The sequence below is a fragment of the Oncorhynchus gorbuscha genome, linkage group LG04 (assembly GCF_021184085.1).
Source record: "Oncorhynchus gorbuscha isolate QuinsamMale2020 ecotype Even-year linkage group LG04, OgorEven_v1.0, whole genome shotgun sequence".
Lineage (NCBI taxonomy): Eukaryota > Metazoa > Chordata > Actinopteri > Salmoniformes > Salmonidae > Oncorhynchus > Oncorhynchus gorbuscha.
Window position 1 is genome coordinate 55,914,828 of NC_060176.1, and position 23,519 is coordinate 55,938,346.

The 23,519-nt window shown below is 45.1% G+C and overlaps 1 protein-coding gene across 5 annotated transcripts in view; it reads left to right on the plus strand.

Annotated features, from left to right (window-relative positions):
• The window catches only part of LOC124034321 (PDZ and LIM domain protein 2-like), a 59,872-nt gene that overhangs the window by 27,927 nt on the left and 8,426 nt on the right, over window positions 1–23,519 (plus strand). For all 5 annotated transcript variants that reach the window (XM_046347350.1, XM_046347349.1, XM_046347351.1 and 2 more), the window contains 3 exons: window positions 1,712–1,781; window positions 6,257–6,408; window positions 8,899–8,968. In XM_046347350.1, the coding sequence (XP_046203306.1) occupies window positions 1,712–1,781; window positions 6,257–6,408; window positions 8,899–8,968 (292 nt within the window). The remainder of the gene's footprint in view (window positions 1–1,711; window positions 1,782–6,256; window positions 6,409–8,898; window positions 8,969–23,519) is intronic.

A 23,519-nucleotide genomic window follows, 5' to 3' on the forward strand; every position in this document is an offset into this window, starting at 1 on the left:
AGTTCTCTTGAGATACCAGAGGTTGTACTGACAGTACTTTGGCGTAGGGGAACCAAAAGTAGGGGAACCGAAATAAGGTGTCTGATTCAAAGATTCTTTAGACTTTTGCCAGTGTGCACTTACATATCAGTGTTTTCTCACACTCAGGTTTTCAGTCTCACTCTTATCTCTTGTGACTTGATATATATATATACACACACACACACACGTCCTCCGGCACTCACATAATATCTGAATTGAAAAGTGTACGTGCATATTATGTCACGAGATCTAACAATGACGGAAAACCTGAGAGTGAGAAAGCACCGATGTGCAAGTGCACACTGGCAAAAGTCTAAAGAATCTTCGAATCAGACACCTTATTTTGGTTCCCCTATGCCAAAGTACTGTATGTCATTTTGATTTTAAAAAATAACCTTCAAAACAATTCTTAAGCTCTTTAAAACTTCTTGATGCACCCATCCCGTTAGCGGGATCATTTACGTCAACATCAGCTGGATTGCAGTGCGCCAAATTCAAATTAAATTACTACAAATATTTAATTTTTATGAAATCACAAGTGCAATATAGCAAAACACAGCTTAGCTTGTTGTTAATTCACCTGGCGTGTCAGATTTCAATAAAGCTTTTCGGTGAATATGTAAGAACATCTCTCTCCGTAGACTAAATATTACAAACAGCTGGTGGCTAATTCCAATATATCAACCGGGACTTTAGCTTCGTCAATAGGAGAGAGACACAATGGCTGCTCCAAACTGTTGCGCAAGCAAAACTCTGGGGACACCCAGCTATACACTGACGCGATGTGATCTTTCCTGCTCATTTTTCAAAATAAAAGCCTGAAACTATGTCTAAAGACTGTTCACAACATAGGGAAGCCATAGGAAAAGGAATCTGGTTGATATCCCTGTACATGGAGGGAAGGCATTCAATGGAACATGGAGCTTTCAAAATAGAGGCCACTTCCTGGTTGAATTTTCCTCAGGTTTTCGCCTGCAATATCAGTTCTGTTATACTCACAGACAATAGTTTGGCAGTTTTGGAAACTTTAGAGTGTTTTCTACCCTAATCTGACTATTATATGCATATTCTAGATTCTGGGCCTGAGAAATAGGCAGTTAAATGTGGGTATGTTTTTCATCCAAAAATCAAAATACTGCCCCCTACACTCAACAGGTTAAAATGATTCTCCTAGCAGAGCCTCATCTGTCCAACTCTTTCACTGTGTATAGTGATATAGCCAAATCAAATCAGACCCTTCTACTCAACATGTTAATGAATAATGTGAGACATGAGCTTCCAAGCTATCATTGTAGGGAATACTTTGACATGGTTCAAGTCATCTAAGAGACCTGATTAGAATCACTGGTGTAAGTTACTGTAGTTGACCTTGGTCCATGTCCTTTGAAGTACAGCTTGGTCTAATGTGGGGTTTTGGCTTGTATCCTTTTAATGCAGTAATGTCTGCAAGCTTTCTTACTCATGGTTTTAACAACTAAGGTTAAGCAATCATGATTTTGAGTATTTGTTTAGGGTGTGACATAGGTGAATTATGTGGTACTGAAGACAATGTTTCTCTACTGGGCCAGTCTTGCCCTCTCCTAGGATGTGGCGACCATTCTCCATTCACCATTCTGCTTGATTAAAGGTTAGGTATGTGTTTGTTCATGTGTGTCATCCATTAAACTCCAGGGTGTCTCTTTTTCTACAGGCCTGAGCCCCCCATCCCTGAACAGACCAATGGAACCACCACCCCAGAACAGCTCACTGGACGCTTCCAGGTCAGTCACCCATGCTCTCTATCTATCTCCTTATGCAGGAGCTTCCATCTTTGGTCTGTGAATTCCCTTTGGGACAGCTTTCATGCTGAAAAGTTTCACTATAATGTTATTTAAACACTTCATTTGTGAATCAGCACTTTGTTGATGGGCATATGATGGATGTAAGGCCTATTAAAAGTCCTTAGGCCTTCATTGAGTGACCTTTGGAGACATTATTTTATATAGTTTTTATCCCAGTATCCTCTGGTATTTTGTTACATCAGCATCATATCTCTACATGATTATTCATGTCTTAATGTTTTTGTTTCATGGCTGATGCCTGAGAGCCATGCAGACGCTGGGTCTGCTTCATATTCACAGATTGCATGGTATCTGCTTATCAATGATTTATTAGAGGTCCAGTTGAGCTGGAATGAGACATCCTAGAATGACTGTAGAGATATTTCATAACTCTAGGATAACTCTGTGGCCCTGTGACAGTGGAAACATGGGAGAGGAACCAGGGGATGCTGTAAATCAGCTGATGTTCCTGTGTTTTATAGGACGACAGAACTACTGCTGGATCTCCGTGGTAACACTGGCAGAATACAAGCCCATGCCAGGCCCAAGGCTTAGGAAAGAATACTGACTCATCATTCTAACATGGGGATATTACATATCTGATTTCCACAAACCTGTATTGACTTACCTCAGGATGTGCAGCTCTAACATGACTGTACATTATACCTGATGTGTATTGCCCTCTTTTTGAAGAGTTTTATGAAGCATATACAGTACCAATCAAAGGTTTGGACACACCTACTCATTCAAGGGTCTTTCTTTATTTTTTACTATTTTCTACATTGTAGAATATTAGTGAAGACATCAAAACTATGGATGACCCATATGGAATCATGTAGTAACCAAAATCTATTTTATATTTGAGATTCTTCAAAATAGCCACCCTTTGCCTTGATAGCTTTGAACACTCTTGGTATTGTCTCAACCAGCTTTACCTGGAATGCTTTTCCTGACTGAGTTCCCACACACCACCTCCTACCACCTCCTAGCTTCCCACCATCTCCTAGCTTCCCACTGCACTCTGTCACCACCGACAAATCTACTATAATTGAGAATTTCAATAAGCATTTTTCTACGGCTGGCCACGCTTTCCACCTGACTACCCCTACCCCGGTCAACAGCACTGTACCCCCCACAGCAACTCGCCCAAGCCTTCCCCATTTCTCCTTCTCACAAATCCAGTCAGCTGATGTTCTGAAAGAGCTGCAAAATCTAGACCCCTACAAATCAGCCGGGCTAGACAATCTGGAACCTCTCTTTCTAAAATGATCTGCTGAAATTGTTGCAACCCCTATTACTAGCCTGTTCAACCTCTCTTTCGCGTCATCTGACATTCCCAATGATTGGAAAGCAGCTGCGATCATCCCCCTCTTCAAAGGGGGGGGGGACACTCTTGACCCAAACTGTTACAGACCTATATCCATCCTACCCTGCCTTTCTAGGGTCTTCGAAAGCCAAGTCAATAAACAGATTACCGACCATTTCGAATACCACCGCACCTTCTCCGCTACGCAATCTGGTTTCAGAGCTGGTCGTGGGTGCACCTCAGCCACACTCAAGGTCCTAAACAATATCTTAACCGCCATCGATAAGAAACAATACTGTACAGCTGTATTCATTGACATATCAATCACCACATCCTCATTAGTAGACTCGATAGCCTTGGTTTCTCAAATGATTGCCTCGCCTGGTTTACCAACTACTTCTCTGAGAGTTCAGTGTGTCAAATCGGAGGGGCTGTTGTCCGGATCTCTGGCAGTCTCTATGGGGGTGCCACAGGGTTCAATTCTTGGGCCGACTCTCTTCTCTGTATACATCAATGATGTCGCTCTTGCTGCTGGTGAGTCTACGCAGACGACACCGTTCTGTATACTTCTGGCCCCTCTTTGGACACTGTGTTAACTAACCTCCAGATGAGCTTCAATGCCATACAACTCTCCTTCCGTGGCCTCCAACTGCTCTTAAATACAAGTAAAACCAAATGCATGCTCTTCAACCGATCGCTGCCTGCACCTGCCCGCCCGTCCAGCATCACTACTCTGGACGGTTCTGACTTAGAATATGTGGACAACTGCAAATACCTAGGTGTCTGGTTAGACTGTAAACTCTCCTTCCAGACTCGCATCAAACATCTCCAATCCAAAGTTACATTTAGAATTGGCTTCCTATTTCGCAACAAAGCATCCTTCACTCATGCTGCCAAACATACCCTCGTAAAACTGACCATCCTACCGATCCTCGACTTCGGCGATGTCATTTACAAAATAGCCTCCAATTCCCTACTCAATAAATTGGATGCAGTCTATCACAGTGCCATGCTTTTTGTCACCAAAGCCCCATATACTATCCACCACTGCGACCTGTATGCTCTCGTTGGCTGGCCCTCGCGTCATACTCGTCCCTCCAGGTCATCTACAAGACCCTGCTTGGCAAAGTACCCTCTTATCTCAGCTCGCTGTCACCATAGCAGCACCCACCTGTAGTGCGCACTCCAGCAGGTATATCTCTCTGGCAGGGTAGCCTAGTGGTTAGAGCATTGGACTAGTAACCGAAAGGTTGCAAGTTCAAATCCCCGAGCTGACAAGGTACAAAATCTGTCGTTCTGCCCCTGAACAGGCAGTTAACCCACTGTTCCTAGGACGCCATTTGAAAATAAGAATTTGTTCTTAACTGACTTGCCTAGTAAAATAAAGGTAATTTTTTTTTTTTTTTTTAAATAAACAATTCTTCCTTTGGCCGCCTCTGCTGCCAATGACTGGAACGAACTACAAAAATCTCTGAAACTGGAAACACTTATCTCCCTCACTCGCGTTAAGCACCAGCTGTCAGAGCAGCTCACAGATTACTGCATCTGTACATAGCCCGTCTATAATTTAGCCCAAACAACTACCTCTTCCCCTACTGTATTTATTTATTTTGCTCCTTTGCACCCCTTTATTTATATTTCTACTTCGCACATTCTTCCACTGCAAATCTGCCAATCCAGTGTTTAACTTGCTATATTGTATTTACTTCGCCACCGTGGCCTTTGTTTGGCCTATACCGCTCTTATCTCACCTCATTTGCTCACATTGTATATAGTATTTTCTACTGTATTATTGACTGTATGTGTGTTTTTACTCCATATGTAACTCTGTGTTGTTGTACGTGTCGAACTGCTTTGCTTTATCTTGGCCAGGTCGCAATTGCAAACGAGAACTTGTTCTCAACTTGCCTACCTGGTTAAATAAAGGTGAAATGAATATATATATATATATGCTGAGCACTTGTTGGCTGCTTTTCCTTCACTCTGCGGTCCAACTCCCAAACCATCTCAATTGGGTTGAGGTTGGGTGATCTGATGCAGCACTCATCACTCTCCTTCTTGGTCAAATAGCCCTTACACAGTCTGGAGGTATGTTGGGTCATTATCCTGTTGAAAAACAAATGATAGTCCCGCTAAGCGCAAACCAGATGAGATGGTGTTTACAAAGACAAGCTGGTTGGAACCAAAAATTGCAAATTTGGACTCATCAGACCAAAGGACAGATTTCCACTGGTCTAATGTCCATTGCTCGTGTTTCTTAGCCAAGCAAGTATTTTCTTCTCATTGGTGTCCTCTAGTAGTGGCTTATTTTCAGCAAATTGACATCGAAGGACTGATTCACGCAGTCTCCTCTGAACAATTGATGTTGAGATGTGTCTGTTACTTGAACTCTGAAGCATTTATTTGGGCTGCAATCTGAAGTGCAGTTAACTCTAATGAACTTATCCTCTGCAGCAGAGATAACTCTGGGTCTTCCTTTCTTGTTGCGGTACTCATGAGAGCCAGTTTCATTATAGCACTTGATGGTTTTTGTGACTGCACTTGAAGAAACTTTCAAAGTTCTTGAAATGTTCCGTATTGACTGACCTTCATGTCTTTAAGTAATGAGGGACTGTCGTTTCTCTTTGCTTATTTGATCTCTTTTCTTATTTGTTCTTGCCATATTTGCCATATTAGTCCTATTTGGTAAAAGACCATCTTCTGTATGCCACCCCTACCGACACAACACAACTGATTGGCTCAAATGCATTAAGAAGGAAATAAATTCCACAAATGAACTTTGAACAAGACACACCTGTTAATTGAATTTTTTTGGTTACTACGTATTCCATGTGTTATTTCAATGTAGAAAATAGTAAACATAAAGAAAAACCTTTTGAATGAGTATGTGTTCCCAAAATGTTGAATTCTCAAACACCTTATCAACGTCTGAACACCCACTAAAGTGCAACGAGACAAATGTTTTATTTACATCGTGAATCCATTTCATAAACATGGTTGCAAGACAAGTTATTTTAGGAATATGGATTAGCAGTTTGTCACAGTTTTGTGTGGATAAATACATTAAATTGATCATGCAGACTGTGTGTCATGCCCTGTTCTGTTGTAGGAGGCGGTGCTGGTGAGTCGAGATGAGAACCAGAACTACAGAGGGTACTCCATCTCCAGCCCAGCCTCTCTGTCACCTGGACTCTACTCCCCAGAGGCTCCGTCCAGTCCTGAGGGAAAGAGAGAGAGGCTCACACCCACCGGCACCAAGAGGTACTCTACAGCATCCACCAGCGCCACAATCTGACCTCCCTCTAAAGGACCAGGAGATGCATGTGTTGCTTGAGAATAGAAGAGTGAATACCTGAATGGATAGTCAGTGATAGTAGGTTTCCACAGTTATCCAGGTGCTTTTAAATAAGTTGGAGATGGGGGTAGGGTAGACTACTAGAGCATCCACTTATTGTAAGTGCTCCTTTGAGTCCCACACAGGACCAGAGTGAATAGGTACAAGAGTAACTGGCAGAAAATGGAGCCATGGGATTGTGTGGTAGTAACAAAGGATGTGCACAGCATATCACATTCCCCTCTGTTAATTTACAGCAACAAAGGGCCAGGCTGTGGAACATTCACCACTCTGCTCTGCTCTGTCTGTAGGCCTAGCTTCTATTCTCCTGAGTCACTTTGTAGGTCACAGTTCAAACCTTATTTTGCTCTGGGTCAATTGAATGCCTGACAAACTACCCAACGCCTTGACATCTTCCCCCTCTCTCCAAATGAAATCCTGCGACTAGTGAGGTCCAGCCCCCGACAACCTTCCCGCTCGACTCCATCCCGTCCTCCCTTCTCCAGACCATCTCTGGAGACCTTCTCCCATTCCTCCCTCTGACTTCATAATGGCCTGAGCTGCTCCCCCACTCAAGAAACCAACACTTGACTCCACTGATGTCAAAAACTACTGACCGGTATCCCTTCTTTCCAAAACACTTGAGCAGGCTGTCTCTGACCAACTCTCTCACTATGTCTCCGAGACTTATCTTTTTGACCCTAATCAGTCAGATGTGTCACTCAACACGGTGAACCATCAGATCCTCCTCTCTACCCTCTCAGGGCTGGGCGTCTCAGGCTCTATCAGATCCTCCTCTCCACCCTCTCAGGGCTGGGCGTCTCAGGCTCTATCAGATCCTCCTCTCCACCCTCTCAGGGCTGGGCGTCTCAGGTTCTATCAGATCCTCCTCTCCACCCTCTCAGGGCTGGGCGTCTCAGGCTCTGCCTCCTCTCCACCCTCTCAGGGCTGGGCGTCTCAGGCTCTGCACATTCTTGGATTGCATCCTACCTGGCAGGCCGTTCCTACCAGATGACATGGAGAGGATCTGTGTCTGCACCAAGTACTCTCACTACTGGTGTCCCCCAGTGCTCGGTTCTAGGCCCTCGACTTCTTTCTATACATAGTCACTCGGCACCGTCATATCCTCACATGGTCTCTCCTATCATTGCTATGCGGATGACAATCAACTACTTTTCTCCTTCCTCCCTTCTGACCCAGGTGGCAACACACATCTCTGCGTGCCTGGCAGATATCTGAACTTGTATGTTGGCCCACCACCTCAAGCTCAACCTCGACAAGACAGAGCTGCTCTTCCGCCCGGGGAAGGCCTGCCCGCTCCAAGACCTCTCCATCATGTTTGACACCTCCACGGTGTCCCCCTCCTAGAGTGCAAAGAACCTTGGCGTGACGCTGGACAACACCCTGTCGTTCTCATCAAAAATCAAAGCATTGACTTGCACCTGCAAGTTTATTCTCTACAACATCAGTAGAGTACGACCCTACCTCACACAGGAAGCGATGCAGGTCCTATTCTAGGCACTTGTCATCTCCTGTCTGGACTACTGCAACATGCTGTTCGCTGGGCTCCCCACTTGTGTCATCAAACCCCTGCAACTTATCCAGAACACTGCAGCCTGCCTGGTGTTCAACATTCCCAAGTTCCCCATGTCACCCCGATCTTCCGCACACTCCACTGGCTTCCAGTCGAAGCTTGCATTTACTACTAGACCATAGTACTTTCCCATGGAGTAGCAAGAGGGACTGCCCCTCCTCATCTTCAGACTGTGCTCACACCCTACACCCCAACCCGATCATTGTGTTCTGCCACCTCTGGTCTTTTGTCCCTCAGAGGGCCCGCTCAGCCCAGTCCAAGTTCTTCTCGGTCCTGGCACCCCAAAGTTGGAACCAGCTTCCCCCTGAAGTTAGGATATCAGAGTCCCTGCCCATTTTCTGAAAACCTGAAACCCTACCTCATCAAATACTTTCTCAAATAATCCCAAAATACACATAAAAAGCCTTTGTGAACACTCTCACTTGACTCTTTCCCCCCTTATTAGCACTTTTATTGGGGAAAAATGTACTTTCTATCACTGTGATATGTGAACACACCAACTGTAAGTCGCTCTGGGTAAGAGAGTCTGCTAAATGACTAGCATTTCAATGTAAAAAAATAATTAAGGGCTGTTCGACCATCCTTATCTATTCCTGTTCTAGTAATCTTGAGACTTAGTAAATATGATCCCATGACCCTAAACACGCACATTTTATAAATTCATATGAAAGGTAATGAGAAGTGTTATACCATGTTTATGTTATCCATTTTTAAGCACTTTTATTACATTTTGGTCAAGTATTTCGATTGAGACCATTATGGTTATTTTGGAAGAGATGGCAAAACACCATTATCAGTGTAATCTTTCTCTGTCATTTCATAGCATCCAGCTGCGTTCGTGGTCTCCAGAAGAGAAGACATCGAGTCACAGACTGTCCAGACCACTGGCACAGGTAGGTCTGTCTCATACCCGGGGACAAGGTCCCTTGGCAGATCCTTTCCTTCCTATGTTATTTCAACGTACGTAACCCATCAGTGTAAACGTAGACCAAAGAACTGCACAGCTTGATGATTGAAGTTTCCAAGGCCATTGTACGTTACAATGTAGCAAGAAAGACAGGATGCAGACATAATTTGATATTTTCATTGCCGGGGGAACTGAAAGGTCACTTTTTAAAGATCTGACATTAGGTTGGGATACAATCTGGAAATGGTTTGTTCAAATAGCAATGTAAGGAAGAGAATGATTAGCTCTCAGTGAAACAATATATTTGACCTTTTTAGTGGTTTGCTACAGTATATTAGACTCATTAGTGCAATATTCACTTGTCTCACTAGCAGTAAAATATGGGGTTGGGATATAAGCTGATTTCTTCATGAATTCACCCTGCTTATTTACTATTCCAGCAACTAAAAGAGGCGTCTGGAAAGTGAGCCAAAGGAGAGCGAATGTTGTGGGAAAGTTCATCATAAGATATTCCAGCTATGTATAACGGCCCCAGTCCCAAGTATTGGCCTTACAGAAGACACAACATGGGAGATGACAGAGCAGGAACAACAGACGAGACCTTTAATGGCTGGGAGACAGGGAATGGAATTCCATTCATTTTATAAGTTCTGTGAATATTTCTTGGAGCTAGATAAATATGGTCTCTTTGGCCTGGAAAATGAAGATTGAACTCAGCTCTTCATCTAAGGGGCAGATGACTTGAGCAGAGGCCACTCTGAAACTTCTGGTCTGATATGCGATATTCTCTTGAGTTATTTTAATGATGAGTCTGGTCCCATCGCTGCCAGCCAAGTAACTTGTACTGTTCAGTATACTCTAATGATCTCTCTGAGAGCACATAGCTGACAGATGTTACAATTATCATCACTATCAAGCGGTCTGTCAACACTCCTTTGGGGTGTCTGGTCAATCCTCTTCCCTTTTTGTGGTTTGTCTGTCCTATTTCTAGAACAGGAGTTTTTGACTGGGAAATAAATCAGCTTATGTTGCAAGCTGCATTCCTTCAATTTCAGTCAAATTCAGTCACTCTATCTTACATGATTTAAGAGTATTAGCTGTGCATGTTGGTGTACTCCAAAAGGTTGTGCTGAGCAGGGGAGGGGTGCAGAGATGCCTGTCTGTGCAGACATGAATCAGTTTCCTGATTGGATCACCGTGCAGAGCAGACCGTTCCTAAGGACACTGTTTTGTTATGAGATGTTCTTTGTGAACATCAGACGCCCCAGGCAGACTGGGGTGTCGACTATTAAGAACTATTTAGTTGTCTGAGATCTTTATCTGCAGCCTTTAATGAATGCACTGACTTACATGCTCCTCTGTCATTCGTGGCTCTCTGAGATGACCTTACATGTATGTGGTATTTATGAAGGCAGGTGGGCCAAACGGTCTAGAATCTTTACTCAACTTTTTCGGACAATTTCAGGATAAGCTCACCCTTTTCCCTCATTCTTCATCTCAAGTTTGGAATCCATTTCCCCCTCTCTCACCCCCTCTGGGAGCCATCACATTCCTTCTGTCTCACTCCAGTATCAACTTGTCCCCCCCCCCCCCCCCCTGTTTAACCAAATGTTTGGAGTCACACACTGCCGTGTTTTTGAACTGAAGAGACATGACATGCTAGATACATGTTTTTGGTTGTTTGTCAGACCTGTAAATGTAACACAAGTTAACAGTATTAGTGTCCTCTCCTTGCCGTGGTTTGACAGGGCTGACTTACTGTTTACAGACAGTACCCTGGGAGCCCTCATTCACCACTTCACCCACTCCACCTCCACTGTGGCTTGGCTGGAGCCTGTCTTGTAGAGCTCTCTCTGTCCTCTCCTCAAAGCCTGACAGCTTGCTGTTAACTAGGATCCACACCGGTGGATGAGAGGGGATTTTGGTGGGGCTCTTCCTCCAGTGGAGGCCTCTCTGGTCTGAAAGAGGAGACGAGCCTCCCACCCAGGATGTGGGATTAGTGAGTGGAGCCCTTTCAGTATGCTCGGCGGGTATACGGCTGGGAAGAGGACTGCCCTGCCTGCATGGACACACTGTGTTTTAGTGTTGTGCTGCTCTCGACTTGCTGGCAGGAACACTGCAGCCCTGTGAGCAGCGGGGCCTCCGCTCCCCTGACAAGGCCCTCTGTCCCGCCTGAGAGGTACAGAGTACTGCTGTATCAGGTGATCAGCCACTCTGAAAAGCGTCTAAAAGGCTTTTCCACCCATGTTTTGGCTTTCCAAGTGAGGAAACTGGGATGTGCTGGATCGCCCATTTACCGGAGTGTTGGATATCCTGAGAAAATGCCCTGTACAATAGTGGCTCTAATGGCAGGGCCTCTGGGAGGCTGGTGTTGGCTTTCCCCAGCCTTACAAGGCCTGCCGTTGTGTGATGGGGCACTTGGGGAGCTCTAGGAGATGGGCAAGGAAGGTAGAGGCAGAGGGACACTTGGGACATGGGAGGGCCTCTGCCATTCCCAAACAATTCCCCAGAACCATCACTCCCCTCCCTTATACGATACAACCAGCTCCAGCACAGAGATACCCATTGTACCCGACCCAGAAACCCACACTGGAACGATGAGGAGACTGAGCAGAGTTGACAGCATCATACGTCACTCATGCACAATGGATTCAGAACATAGAGCACAGTAGCTGTGTATAGGCCCATATTCAGCCACCATTACTGATGACAATAGCCTTCCATTGAGCTAGATAATGCGCTTGATAAAGATCTCAAATGTACAGTTATGTTAATGCACAAAAAAAGCTTCATTTTGTTTTGGGTTGGATGATTCATTAGCCTGGCTCCCAAATTGATGGGTGGAGATAATTTCCATGAATTGAAATACAGAACATGGAAAGTTGTTCCTGCAATCGAAGTATCTTATTTTGACACATTTTGTCATGGTGCATGACTGCTTTTGCCCTGTGCTAGCTACTAGCTAGCCAATCTGCTGGACCAGCACACCATGACAAAAGGAAGAGACCAGCCTACTAAAGACGACAGTTGGATCAGGTCCCGGATTCCTCCCAGGATACCCTGAGCCAAGCCTGGAGCTGTTGAGTTGGCCCCGCTGCTGGCCACCTCCAGGAATCAGTAGGAAGCAGCATGTCTGTTCATAACATCAAGTGACCACAACAGCATCCCTGTTGGGACGAGCGAGGCCAAAACCAAGCTTCTTTTTCAGAAGACATGGCTCGTCATTGGGCCATTAGGGGCAGGATCACCGGTCTGGGTTTCCAGTTCTACACTCTGCGGTTCCTGAGGGTAGCCTTGGTGGGCTGCCTCATCCTGTGTCAGGGACGGGATGGTTACTGTATAAACCATCATACTGGGGGATGGCCAACTGCACTGTGACACTCACCATGTTCCCCACTAAACTCTTTATCCAACCCCTGCATCCTCCCATCCCTCCATCTATCTGTCTATCCCTCCTTCAACCCATACTGTATGTCCCGATGGGCAGACAAGCTCACAGCAGCCCAGCCTTCACACAAGCCACTGGTTTCACCCCAGTCTATTTTGGGGGGTGTGGCAGGTTGGAGTGCAAAGTTGTGGTTGTTGCTGTGGAGCAGAGAGATGGCGGCTTAGCATACAGCAGTAGGAATGTCACTAGATGTTGTTAAAGTCCAAGGTTTTTACTTGAAATGACTCCCTCTGCTTTCTTTATCCTGAGATAATAAAAAATAAAATAAATCAGAAAGTGCTCTTCCAGATCAACGTCTAAAATATACCTTTGCCTTCAATCAGTCTCCCCTCTCCTCCTTGCTGTTTCCCTGCTCTTCCTCCCCACCACCATATCCAAACAGATTGAGAAGACATCGCTGGGACTGATGTGCTATTTCAGGTCTGACATGAGCAGAGCTGCTGTCTGGCTTGGCAGGCCTGGGGTGTGCTGTCTGACGGGCAGGCTAAAGCTAGTGTGGGGGTGGTGGAGGCAGGAGAGTGGTGTACGAGGGAGGGGGATGTTTTCTCTTCTCCACAGAGTGAGGGCTGTGAGCTGACAGAGCCAGGCCTTTTCACTTGGGCTCTGGCCGCTCTGCCCATTAAGATAGGGTTCATTGTGGCCCCTCTGCGGGCAGCATGCCTCTCCACATCCCCACTGATTGATCAGCACCATTGTTTTTCTTTCCCCTGAAGTGGAAAAGTTAACTGGGACACTTCAGATTCCCCCTGTCTACCTCCCAGGCCCCTAGGCTGGGCTCACTCTCCACCGAGCCGGGGACGATGCAGGCCCCACTCGCTTTATGGGGGGATTTTGGCCAGGAGAGATGGACCTTTTTATTAGTTGGTGCGGTTTGCTCGGGCGTTCAAATGGTATGTGAACATTCCGTAAGTTGTTGTCAAGGTAACCGTGTGGATAACTGCCCCTTGCTCCAGCAGAAACTGACACGTCAGCATATATTCTCTAGTTTACGCAGGATATCAATTTGAATTTGGGATAAGGGTTGTCATGGATCCATTTGTTTGTCATAAATCATAATTGTTAGTCTGGTAAAAGTGTTCCTCCAGGTACAAATGTAAAGCACAACGTTGCTGTAGTCATACTGTAAATGTCCGTCCAGTTGAATACTAGCCATGGGATTAACGAGGAAACAGCAGAAATATTGATTTATGAAGATCGCTCCAAATTCTCCACTCATTAAAATAGGTTATTTTAGAAGTAATGGGATATAGAACAATATGAACATTTCTTCAACTAAAACATTCAGTGGAATCTCCCAATACATGAGCACAATTCCGTTTTTCCAAGTCTTAAATTGGTATGTGCATCTTGTTTTTTTTCTTCAGTGGTGCCTCTCATTGTTGCAGTGTACAATTTTTTTTTTTGCCCTCATCAATCTACACACAATACTCCATAATGACAAAGCAAAAAAATTGAAATATAACATTTACATAAGTATTCAGACCCTTCACTCAGGACTTTGTCGAAGCACCTTTTGCAGCGATTATACAGCCTCATGTCTTCTTGGGCATGACGCTACAAGCTTGGCACACCTGTATTTGGGAGGTTTTTCCCATTCTTCTCTACTCTCAATCTCTGTCAGGTTGGATGGGGAGTGTCACTGCCCAGCTATTTTCAGGTCTCTCCAGAGATGTTCGATCAGGTTCAAGTCCGGGCTCTGTCTGGGCCATTCAATGACGTTCAGAGACTAGTCCGAAGCCACTCCTGTGTTGTCTTGGCTGTGTGCATAGGGTTGTTGTCCTGTTGGAAGGTGAACCTTTGCCCCAGTCTGAGGTCCTGAGCACTTGGAGCAGGTTTTCATCAAGGATCTCTGTACTTTGCTCCATTCATCTTTCCCTCAATCCTGACTAGTCTCCCAGTCATCCCCACAACATCATCCTGTCACTACCATGCTTCACTATAGGGATGGAGCCAGGTTTCCTCCAGATTTGATGCTTGGCATTCAGGCCAAATCTTGGTTTCATCAGACCAGAGAATCTTGTTTCTCATGGTCTGAGAGTCCTTTAGGTGCATTTTGGAAACTCCAAGCGGACCATCATGTGCCATTTACTAAGGAGGGGCTTCCATCTGGCCACTACCAGATGGAATGCTGCAGAGATGGGAGAATCTTCCAGAAGGACAATCATCTTCACAGAGGAACTCTGGAGCTCTGTCAGGGTGACCATCGGGTTCTTAATCACCTTCCTGACCAACGGCCTTTTCGCCCGATTACTCAGTTTGGCCGGGCGGCCAGCTCTAGGAAGAGTCTTGGTGATTCCAGACTTCTTCCATTTAAGAATGATGGAGGCCACTGTGTTCTTGGGGACCTTCAATGCTGCATAAACTTTTCTGTACCCTTCCCCAGATCTGTGCCTCGACACAATCCTGTCTCAGAGCTCTACGGACAATTCCTTTTGACTTCATGGCTTGGTTTATGCTCCGACATGCACGGTCAACTGTGGGACCTTCTATAGATAGGTGTGTGCCTTTCCAAATCATGTCCAATTGAATATACCACAGGTGGACTCCAATCAAGTTGTAGAAACATCTCAAGTATGACCAAAGGAAACAGGATGCACCTGAGCTCAAGTTTGAGGCTCGCAGCAAAGGGTCTGAATACTTCTATAAATAAGAATACTGAATATTTATATATTTCAGTATTTTGGGGGCAAAAAATAATAATAATAATAATTGTAACTTTGCATTTATGGGGTAGTGTGTAGATTGATGAGGATGTTTTTTTTATTTACTCATTTTTAGAAAAAGGCTGTAACATAAAATTAGGAAATAAGGGGTCTGAATACAAATGCACTGTATATGAAAGGGTGGATTCTGACGATCATTGATTGCCTATCATAAATTAAATGTCCAACGATTTAACAAAACCATAATGAGCTCCAGATGAGTTTGATATGCAGCTTCAGTTGGAGCCTTGTGGGGAATTTAATAGGGTTGAAAAATGTGTTGCTCATAGCTCCCTCCAAGAATAAATAAACTCTCTCTCGGCCTGCCTGGCATCGGTTTTCTCACTGTATCTGGGCCTGTTGGTGGCAGCTCGGCTGATGGCTGGGTGGACTGCTCCCCTTATGAGACCAGTTACAGTATATGAGACCACCTATGATCTCACCATAACATGAGTGGGCTTTGCCTAGAGACAAGAGTTTTAGGGGAGCTCAAGTTCTGTGTGTATGAGAAGCTAGCCACAAAGTTGGGGGCGAAGTTCCTATTTAAAGTAATCATCCCCATAAGGACTGTGACTATGATCTGAAATGCCCTTTCTTCCTCAGTCTAATGATGCTACTTTGCTGGTGGTAATGGAAAAACATACACTCCTACAGCTCACACAGTCTCTGCTAGAAAGTTTGTTGGCCCAGAGAGATTGCAGTGCATCACTCAGGTGGGTGTTAAGCTTTTGAGTCCATCAGCCTCTTAGACATGTTCTCATTGTGACTAAGCAGGGTCCTGTCAGAACCAATTATGTATATTTACCCTGAATTGCTGATGCTATGTATTGACCACTGAGAGACTTTGAAGCCACCATGGTGACTGTGATATTGGGATTGACACCCCACAGTGTCCGAACACATCCAGAGTCAACCTCCTACTGAGACTCAATCAGTCCATCAGCAGTCAGCCCCCGCCATTATCACTAGGGAATGTCTGACTCTTAATGTATGTTATTATATGTAAACATTGAGAAAAACTGACATTTTATTTCACCTTTATTTAACCAGGTAGGCTAGTTGAGAACAAGTTCTCATTTGCAACTGCGACCTGGCCAAGATGAAGCATAGCAATTCGACACATACAACAACACAGAGTTACACATGGAATAAACAAAACATACAGTAGAACATTTTTTTAAAAGTCTATATACAGTGAGTGCAAATGAGGTAGGTTAAGGCAGGAAATAGGCCATGGTGGCGAAGTAATTACAATATAGCAATTAAACACTGGAATGGTAGATAGAGATCGAGATACTGTGGTGCAAAGGAGCAAGATAAATACAGTATGGGGATGAGGTAGGTAGATAGATGGGCTGTTTAGAGATGGGCAATGTGCAGTGATCTGTGAGCTGCTCTGACAGCTGGTGCTTCAAGCTAGTGAGGGAGATATGAGTCTCCAGCTTAAGAGATTTTTGCATTTTGTTGCAGTCATTGGCAGCAGAGAACTGGAAGGAAAGATGAACAGAGGAATTGGCTTTGGGGGTGACCAGTGAGATATACCTGCTGGAGTGCATGCTACGAGTGGGTGCTTCTATGTTTACCAGTGAGCTGAGATAAGGCGGGGGTTTACCTAGCAGAGACTTGTAGATAACCTGTAGCCAGTGGGTTTGGCGACGAGTATGAAGCGAGGGCCAACCAATGAGAGCGTACAGGTCGCAATGGTGGGTAGTGTATGTGGCTTTGGTGACAAGACGATTGAATAGCATGCATTTAGTTTTACTTGCGTTTAAGAGCAGTTGGAGGCCAGGGAAGGAGAGTTGTATGGCATTGAAGCTTGTCTGGAGGTTAGTTAATAGTGTCCAAAGAGGGGCCAGAACTATACAGAATGGTGTCGTCTGCGTAGAGGTGGATCAGAGAATCACCAGCAGCAAGAGCAACATCATTGATGTATACAGAGATGAGAGTCGGCCCGAGAATTGAACCCTGTGACACACCCATAGAGACTGCCAGAGGTCCGGAGAACAGGCCCTCTGATTTGACACACTGAACTCTATCAGAGAAGTAGTTGGTAAACCAGGCGACGCAATCATTTGAGAAACCAAGGCTGTCGAGTCTGCCAATAAGAATGTGGTGATTGACAGAGTCGAAAGCCTTGGCCAGGTCGATGAATATTGCTGCACAGTAATGTCTCTTATCGATGGTGGTTATGATGTCATTTAGGACCTTGAGTGTGGCTGTGGTGCACCCACGACCAGCTCTGAAACCAGATTGCATAGCGGAGAAGGTACGGTGAAATTCGAAATGGTCGGTAATCTGTTTGTTAACTTGGCTTTCGAAGACCTTAGAAAGACAGGGTAGAATAGATATAGGTCTGTAGCAGTTTGGGTCTAGAGTGTCACCCCCTTTGAAGTGGGGGATGACCGTGGAAGCCTTCCAATCTTTGGGAATCTCAGGCAATACGAAAGAGGTTGAACAGGCTAGTAATAGGGGTTGCAACAATTTTGGCAGATCATTTTAGAAAGAGAGGGTCCAGATTGTCTAGCCCGGCTGATTTGTAGGGGTCCAGATTTTGCAGGTCTTTCAGAACATCCGCTATCTGGATTGGAGGTAAACCTAGACATTGAGTAATGATGAGAGAAATATAGTCTCTAGAGACGTTTAAACCAGGTGATGTCATCGCATTTGTTGGAGGTGGAACAACATGGTTGGTTAAGGCATATTGAGCAGGGCTAGAGGCTCTACAGTGAAATAAGACAGCAATCACTAACCAGGACAGTAATGGACGAAGCATATTGATATTAGAGAGAGGCATGAGTAGCCAAGTGAACATATGGGTCCAGTGAGTGGTTGGGCTGACTGGGGACACGGCGATTCAGACAGTTAGCAGGCCGGGGCTAAACAAGCTAGCAGTTAGCAGACCGGGGCTGGCAAGCTAGCAGTTAGCAGACCGGGTTAGCAAGCAAGCATTTGGCAGACCAGGGCTAGCAGTTAGCAGAGCGGAGCAGGCAAGCTAGCAGTTAGCAGACCAGGGCAAGCAAGCTAGCAGTTAACAGACCGGTGCTAGCAAGTTCGCCTTTGGGGGACGTCGCGATGGTGATAAATCTGTTTTTGCCTCTTCGTGTGGTGACGTCGATAGACCAGTCGTGGAATTAGTAGGGTTCCAGGTAGCTCTAGGTAGCTAGTAGGCCGCGGTAAGCAGAATGGGCCATCAGCGGACGTCGTACCTGAGGGGCCTGTTGGAATCCTCAGGCAGATTATGTCGGTATTCCAGTCGTAGAGGATCGGCGGGGTTCCGCCCCGTTTCTGCCCCCGTACCGGCAGTAGAAGGGGTCTGGATATTGTAGCCCAGGAGTTGGCTTCGGTGGTATCACAGGAGCCCTGGCCAGGCTAGCTTCAGGCTAATTGGTGCTTGCTCCGGGATGGAAATGCTAGTCAGGAGTAGTCACCCGGGATTGCGGTTAGCTGGTTGCGAAGATCCAACTGAAAATGTTCAGAGTTTGAGGTAGGAATCCGGGGATATGGGGGGGGGGGGGGGATAAAAATAATAACCGGTATGTTGTGCCCTGGTTTGAGTCACGTTGTTCGAACTGGCGAGAGCTTTCTGAGCTAAAGGTTAGCTGATGACCGCTAGCAATGGTTTGCTGACTGATAACTGGTAGGTAGTTAGTTGGCTAGCTTCAGTTGAGGGATTCCCGAAGTAAATAGAAATACTTTAGAAGAAAAAAACAGCTCCACACCACATTGGGTGAGGCGGGTTGCAGGAGAGTATTTAGAAGTTGAGGTTTAGGAAAATATTTTTAAAAGATATGCGGATGTAAAAAGATATATACAAGGGACACGACAGGACAAAGACGTCTGACTGCTACGCCATCTTGGATTGATGGATTGCCATCTATTTCTTTCAAATACTTAGGAGTATCATATCTTATTTAGCTCAGTATGGTGTTTTGGTACAGTAGTTCACCTCTGAATACTGTAACCGTAATAACAGAGTTGAGGCAGTGGTGACGGAGGATAAAAAGCAGGTTAGTCTGCCTCAGGTGTTTACAGGAGACCTCCATGCATAGACGGTACACATACTGCAGGATATATACAGTACGCATATATCTCCCTTCAAACCCGAGGACTCCTGCCACCCCTTGGATAATTGTCCCATATTTATGTTCATGTAAAGTGTTTTCATACAGCAGTCCCCAAAATATAGTTGTATCGTCTTCTGTGTGTCATCTACCCCTGTCTGCTGGCCCATGCCCTGTATTTGAAGCTGCAAGGTGGTATTAATGATGATGATGCTCAGTGGCCCCGATTGGAGCCAGACAGAGAGCTTCTCCTCTCCCAAAATGTAAAAGAGATGCCAATGTCCCGTCCCGTGTCTCCCATGGGCCCTGATCTGAAACAGCTGCCCCCGCTTCCAATTCTCCATTTCCTGTTTGTTTGTGTCTCCAATTCCAGACTGAGGCATGTTTGTGTCTCCAATCCCAGACTGAGGCATGTGTTTGTGTGTCAGATTCAGAACTCTCTCTTTTGTGCTCTCTCACTCATGCTTTTTCTTCCTCTCTCGGTCACTCTCTCTCTTTCTGTCTCTTTCTCTCTTTCATTTATTAATTAATTCACTCACTAACTCCATCCTCCTTCCATGTCCTGGGATTGAGATATGGCTTGGACCTGGATTGTCTTTCTTCCTTAGGTTTTTCCTAGAGCATTTGGAATAAGCACATAACTGTATTCGCTGTAGTTGATTTCTTTAATAAAATATGACAGCAGATTTCAGTGTCAAAATTGAAAATAGCAGCAAGACGAGAGTGGCATCGTCTGAGTAGCATGTAGATTCAAAAGTTAACTTCAAGTTCAAAGTTTGGCTTTGAAGTGTAATTTGTCCTGTGCACAACTCGCTTTGTGCAACAGGCAGGCAGGCTCTTTGATGACCCAGAGCTAGTTAAGCGCTTATGATCACAGTTCAGAGCAGGTCTAATCAGGGAGGGCTTCCTCCCCAAATGTTATGTTCCCCTGGCTTTTGACATTCCCAAAACCATTCACCTTCTCCAAGACAAATGACCATTGTGCCTGGCCGGCGGTACCCCTCTGCCAGTGAATGGCATCCCCTGGGTATTCGCTGCAATCTGAGGTGACATGGCTGCTTCTATAAAAGGTCAGGAGAATGGAGGAAAAGGGAGCGGTGTTGTTGATGCCCAAACTCCACTACTTCTCCATACCAAGCTGCCGAGCCCATCTATGGTCAAACTCAATCACGGCTGCTTAGTCCCTGTCGTCGTCCAACCTTTGTTTTTCCTTGCCTGTTTGTTGCTTTTGTTGAACTTTTTTCTTTATTCCTTCTTTCTTCTCATGCCTCATGGATCACAGCTGTAATTAAAGTGCTCACTCACTTGACTAGCTAAAAAAACGTGTTTCTGAAAACATGGCTTCAGTTGGTATCTGATACTGACAGGAGACTTCATCAAATCTCAGAGGAAATAACGATGTTCTCTATGATGTAACGCTCCCTGATTTGGACTCTTACTACTTCATTAGCAAGATGTTTATAAAAGTACAACTACAGGTTAGCCCAAGATGACATGTAGCCGTTACAAAGGATTTCAATAGGAAAAGACTGACATTTTGACTACTGTAGCCAATAGTAGGAGGAGAATGGAGAAGTTTTCTGCACTTTTTCAAAGATGACATGGAGAAGGTGACAACTAACAATATCTGGCCCTTGTTTCTGGGGAAATAATGACCATGAGAGGAATTACAGTGAGGAATGCCACTGATCGTTCCGGGTAAAAGCTTCCTGGCATAGAGCAGTGAGCAGTGATCTGCACAAGCACTGGAAAAATAAATGGAAAACTGGACCGATTGAGAGCAGAGCCATTGTTCAAAGAGCTGCTGAATTGGAAGCGGCTGCTGGTGGTTATGGAGACAGAGAGTCCCTGGCTCCACCAGTGCCCATGCCTCAGTCAGCTTCAGGCCCCAGGCCTGTTCTGTTGCTGAAGTGGAGAGGGGTGGGGTGGAGACGCAGCTTTTCCTGGGATGGGTTTGTGGGGGCATGGATGCCAACTGATGACGAGGATGGAAAGGGAGTCACATACATAATAATAATTAGGTGGGTGCTTATATTTGTCCTATTTCACATTATACAGTGCTTTCAGAAAGTATTCAGACCCCTTGACTTTTCCCACATTTTGTTATGTTAGCCTTATTCTAAAATGTTACGTATTTATTTAAATCCTCATTAATCTACACACAATACCCCATAAGGACAAAGTGAAAACAGGTTTTTAGAAAAAAGTATTCAGACCTTTTGCTGTGAGCTCAGATGCATCCTGTTTCCATTGATCACCCTTTGGATGTTTCTACAACTTGATTAGAGTCCACCTGTGGTAAATTAAATTGATTGAACATGGTTTTGAAAGGCACACACCTGTCCATATAAGTTCCCACAGCTGACCGTGCAAGTCAGAGCAAAAACCACGCCATGAGGTCGAAGGAATTCTCTGTAGAGCTCAGAAACAGGATTGTGTCGAGGCACAGATCTGGGGAAAGGTACCAAAACATTTATGCAGCATTGAAGGTCCCCAAGAACACAGTGGCCTCCATAATTCTTAAATGGAAGACGTTTGGAACCACCAAGATTCTTCCTAGAGCTGACCGCCTTGCCAAACTGAGCAATCGGGGGAGAAGGGCCTTGGTCAGGGAGGTGACCAAGAACGCTATGGTCATTCTGACAGAGCTCCAGAGTTCCTCTGTGGTGTTGGGATAACCTTGCAGAAGGACAACCATCTCTGCAGCACTCCACCAATTGCGCCTTTATGGTAGAGTGGCTAGACGGAAGCCACTCCTCAGTAAAAGGCACATGACAGTCTGCTTGGAGTTTGCAGCCACCTAAAGGACTCTCAGACTATGAGAAACAAGATTCTCTGGTCTGATAAAACCAAGATTGAACTCTTTGGCCTGAATGCCAAGTGTCACGTTTGGAGGAAACCTGGCTCCATCCCTACGGTGAAGCATGGTGGTGGCAGCATCATGCTGTGAGGATGATTTTCAGCGGCAGGCATTGGGAGACTAGTCAGGATCGAGGGAAAGATGACCGGAGCAAAGTACAGAGAGACCCTTTATGAAAATCTCCTCCAGAGCGCTCAGGACCTCAGAATGGGTCGAGGGTTCACCTTCCAACAGGACAACGACCCTAAGCACACAGCCAAGACAACGCAGGAGTGGCTTCAGGACAAGTCTCTGAATGTCCTTGAGTGGACCAGCCAGAGCCCGGATTTGAACCCCATCTCTGGAGAGACCCGACAATAGTTGTGCAGCGAAGCTCCCTATCCAACCTGACAGAGCTTGAAAGGATATACAGAGAAGAATGGGAGAAACTTCTCAAATACGGGTGTGCCAAGTTTGTAGCGTCATACCCAAGAAGACTCCAGGCTGTAATCATTGCCGAAGTACTTTGTTGAAACGACTAAGTGAAGGGTTGTATACTTATTTAAGTGTAATATTTCAGTTTTTGACTTTTAATATATTTGCAAAAATAATCACTGTTTTTGCTCTGTCATTATGGGGTATTATGTTTAAATTGAGGGGTAAAAAACAATTTAATACATTTTATAATAAGGCTGTAACGTAACAAAATGGGGAAAAATCAAGGGGTCTGAATGCACAGTTTATTTATTTTGCTCTGACAAATTGAGGGGCCAAATAAAATCAGCCATGGGACAAATTCACCCCGTGGGCCGCCTTTTTGGTGAACCCTGATCCTTATTCTAACCCTAACCCTAACCATAACCCTTACCCTAACCCATACCCTAACCATAACCATTACCCTAACCCTAACCCTAACCTTATCAAGCAATTGCTTATCAGCATATAGTTTGATGGTATGACCATCTGTAGAGCATAAATAAAGTGACTGATCTTTTTTGTAGTGTTCACTTTTCAAGCTTCATTTCACTTTTGATTTAACTGAATACCCCATAGAAAATAAATATTTTGTTGAGTCTGAGAGACTTAGAATTGGATCTCAGGTGGTCACAGTTAGATGCAGTGCATAGCACTGAAGTAAAATCTAACTGTTTTCTGGGATTCCTGACAGTAAAAGTGTCTGGGCTGAGTTATGAGTTGCTCAGAAGTGGACCAGGTGTGTGTTCTGGGTGCCCCATGTCCCCGGGGTGAAATTCTCTTCGAATCGACACCACATAGGAAACTCATAATACCATTAAACTTGCACACGTGTGCATACCAAACGCACGCTCAAACTCATGCATACACACACAGCCATTCAGTCCCATGTTTTCAGGATCTCTAAGGATCTACTGCTTGGCTGTAACCAATGATGTCACTCTAGCTCCCTCTTGTGGCTTAATAAAAGCAGTAGCTAGAGACCGAAGAGAAGGCGAGACATCTCACAGGCT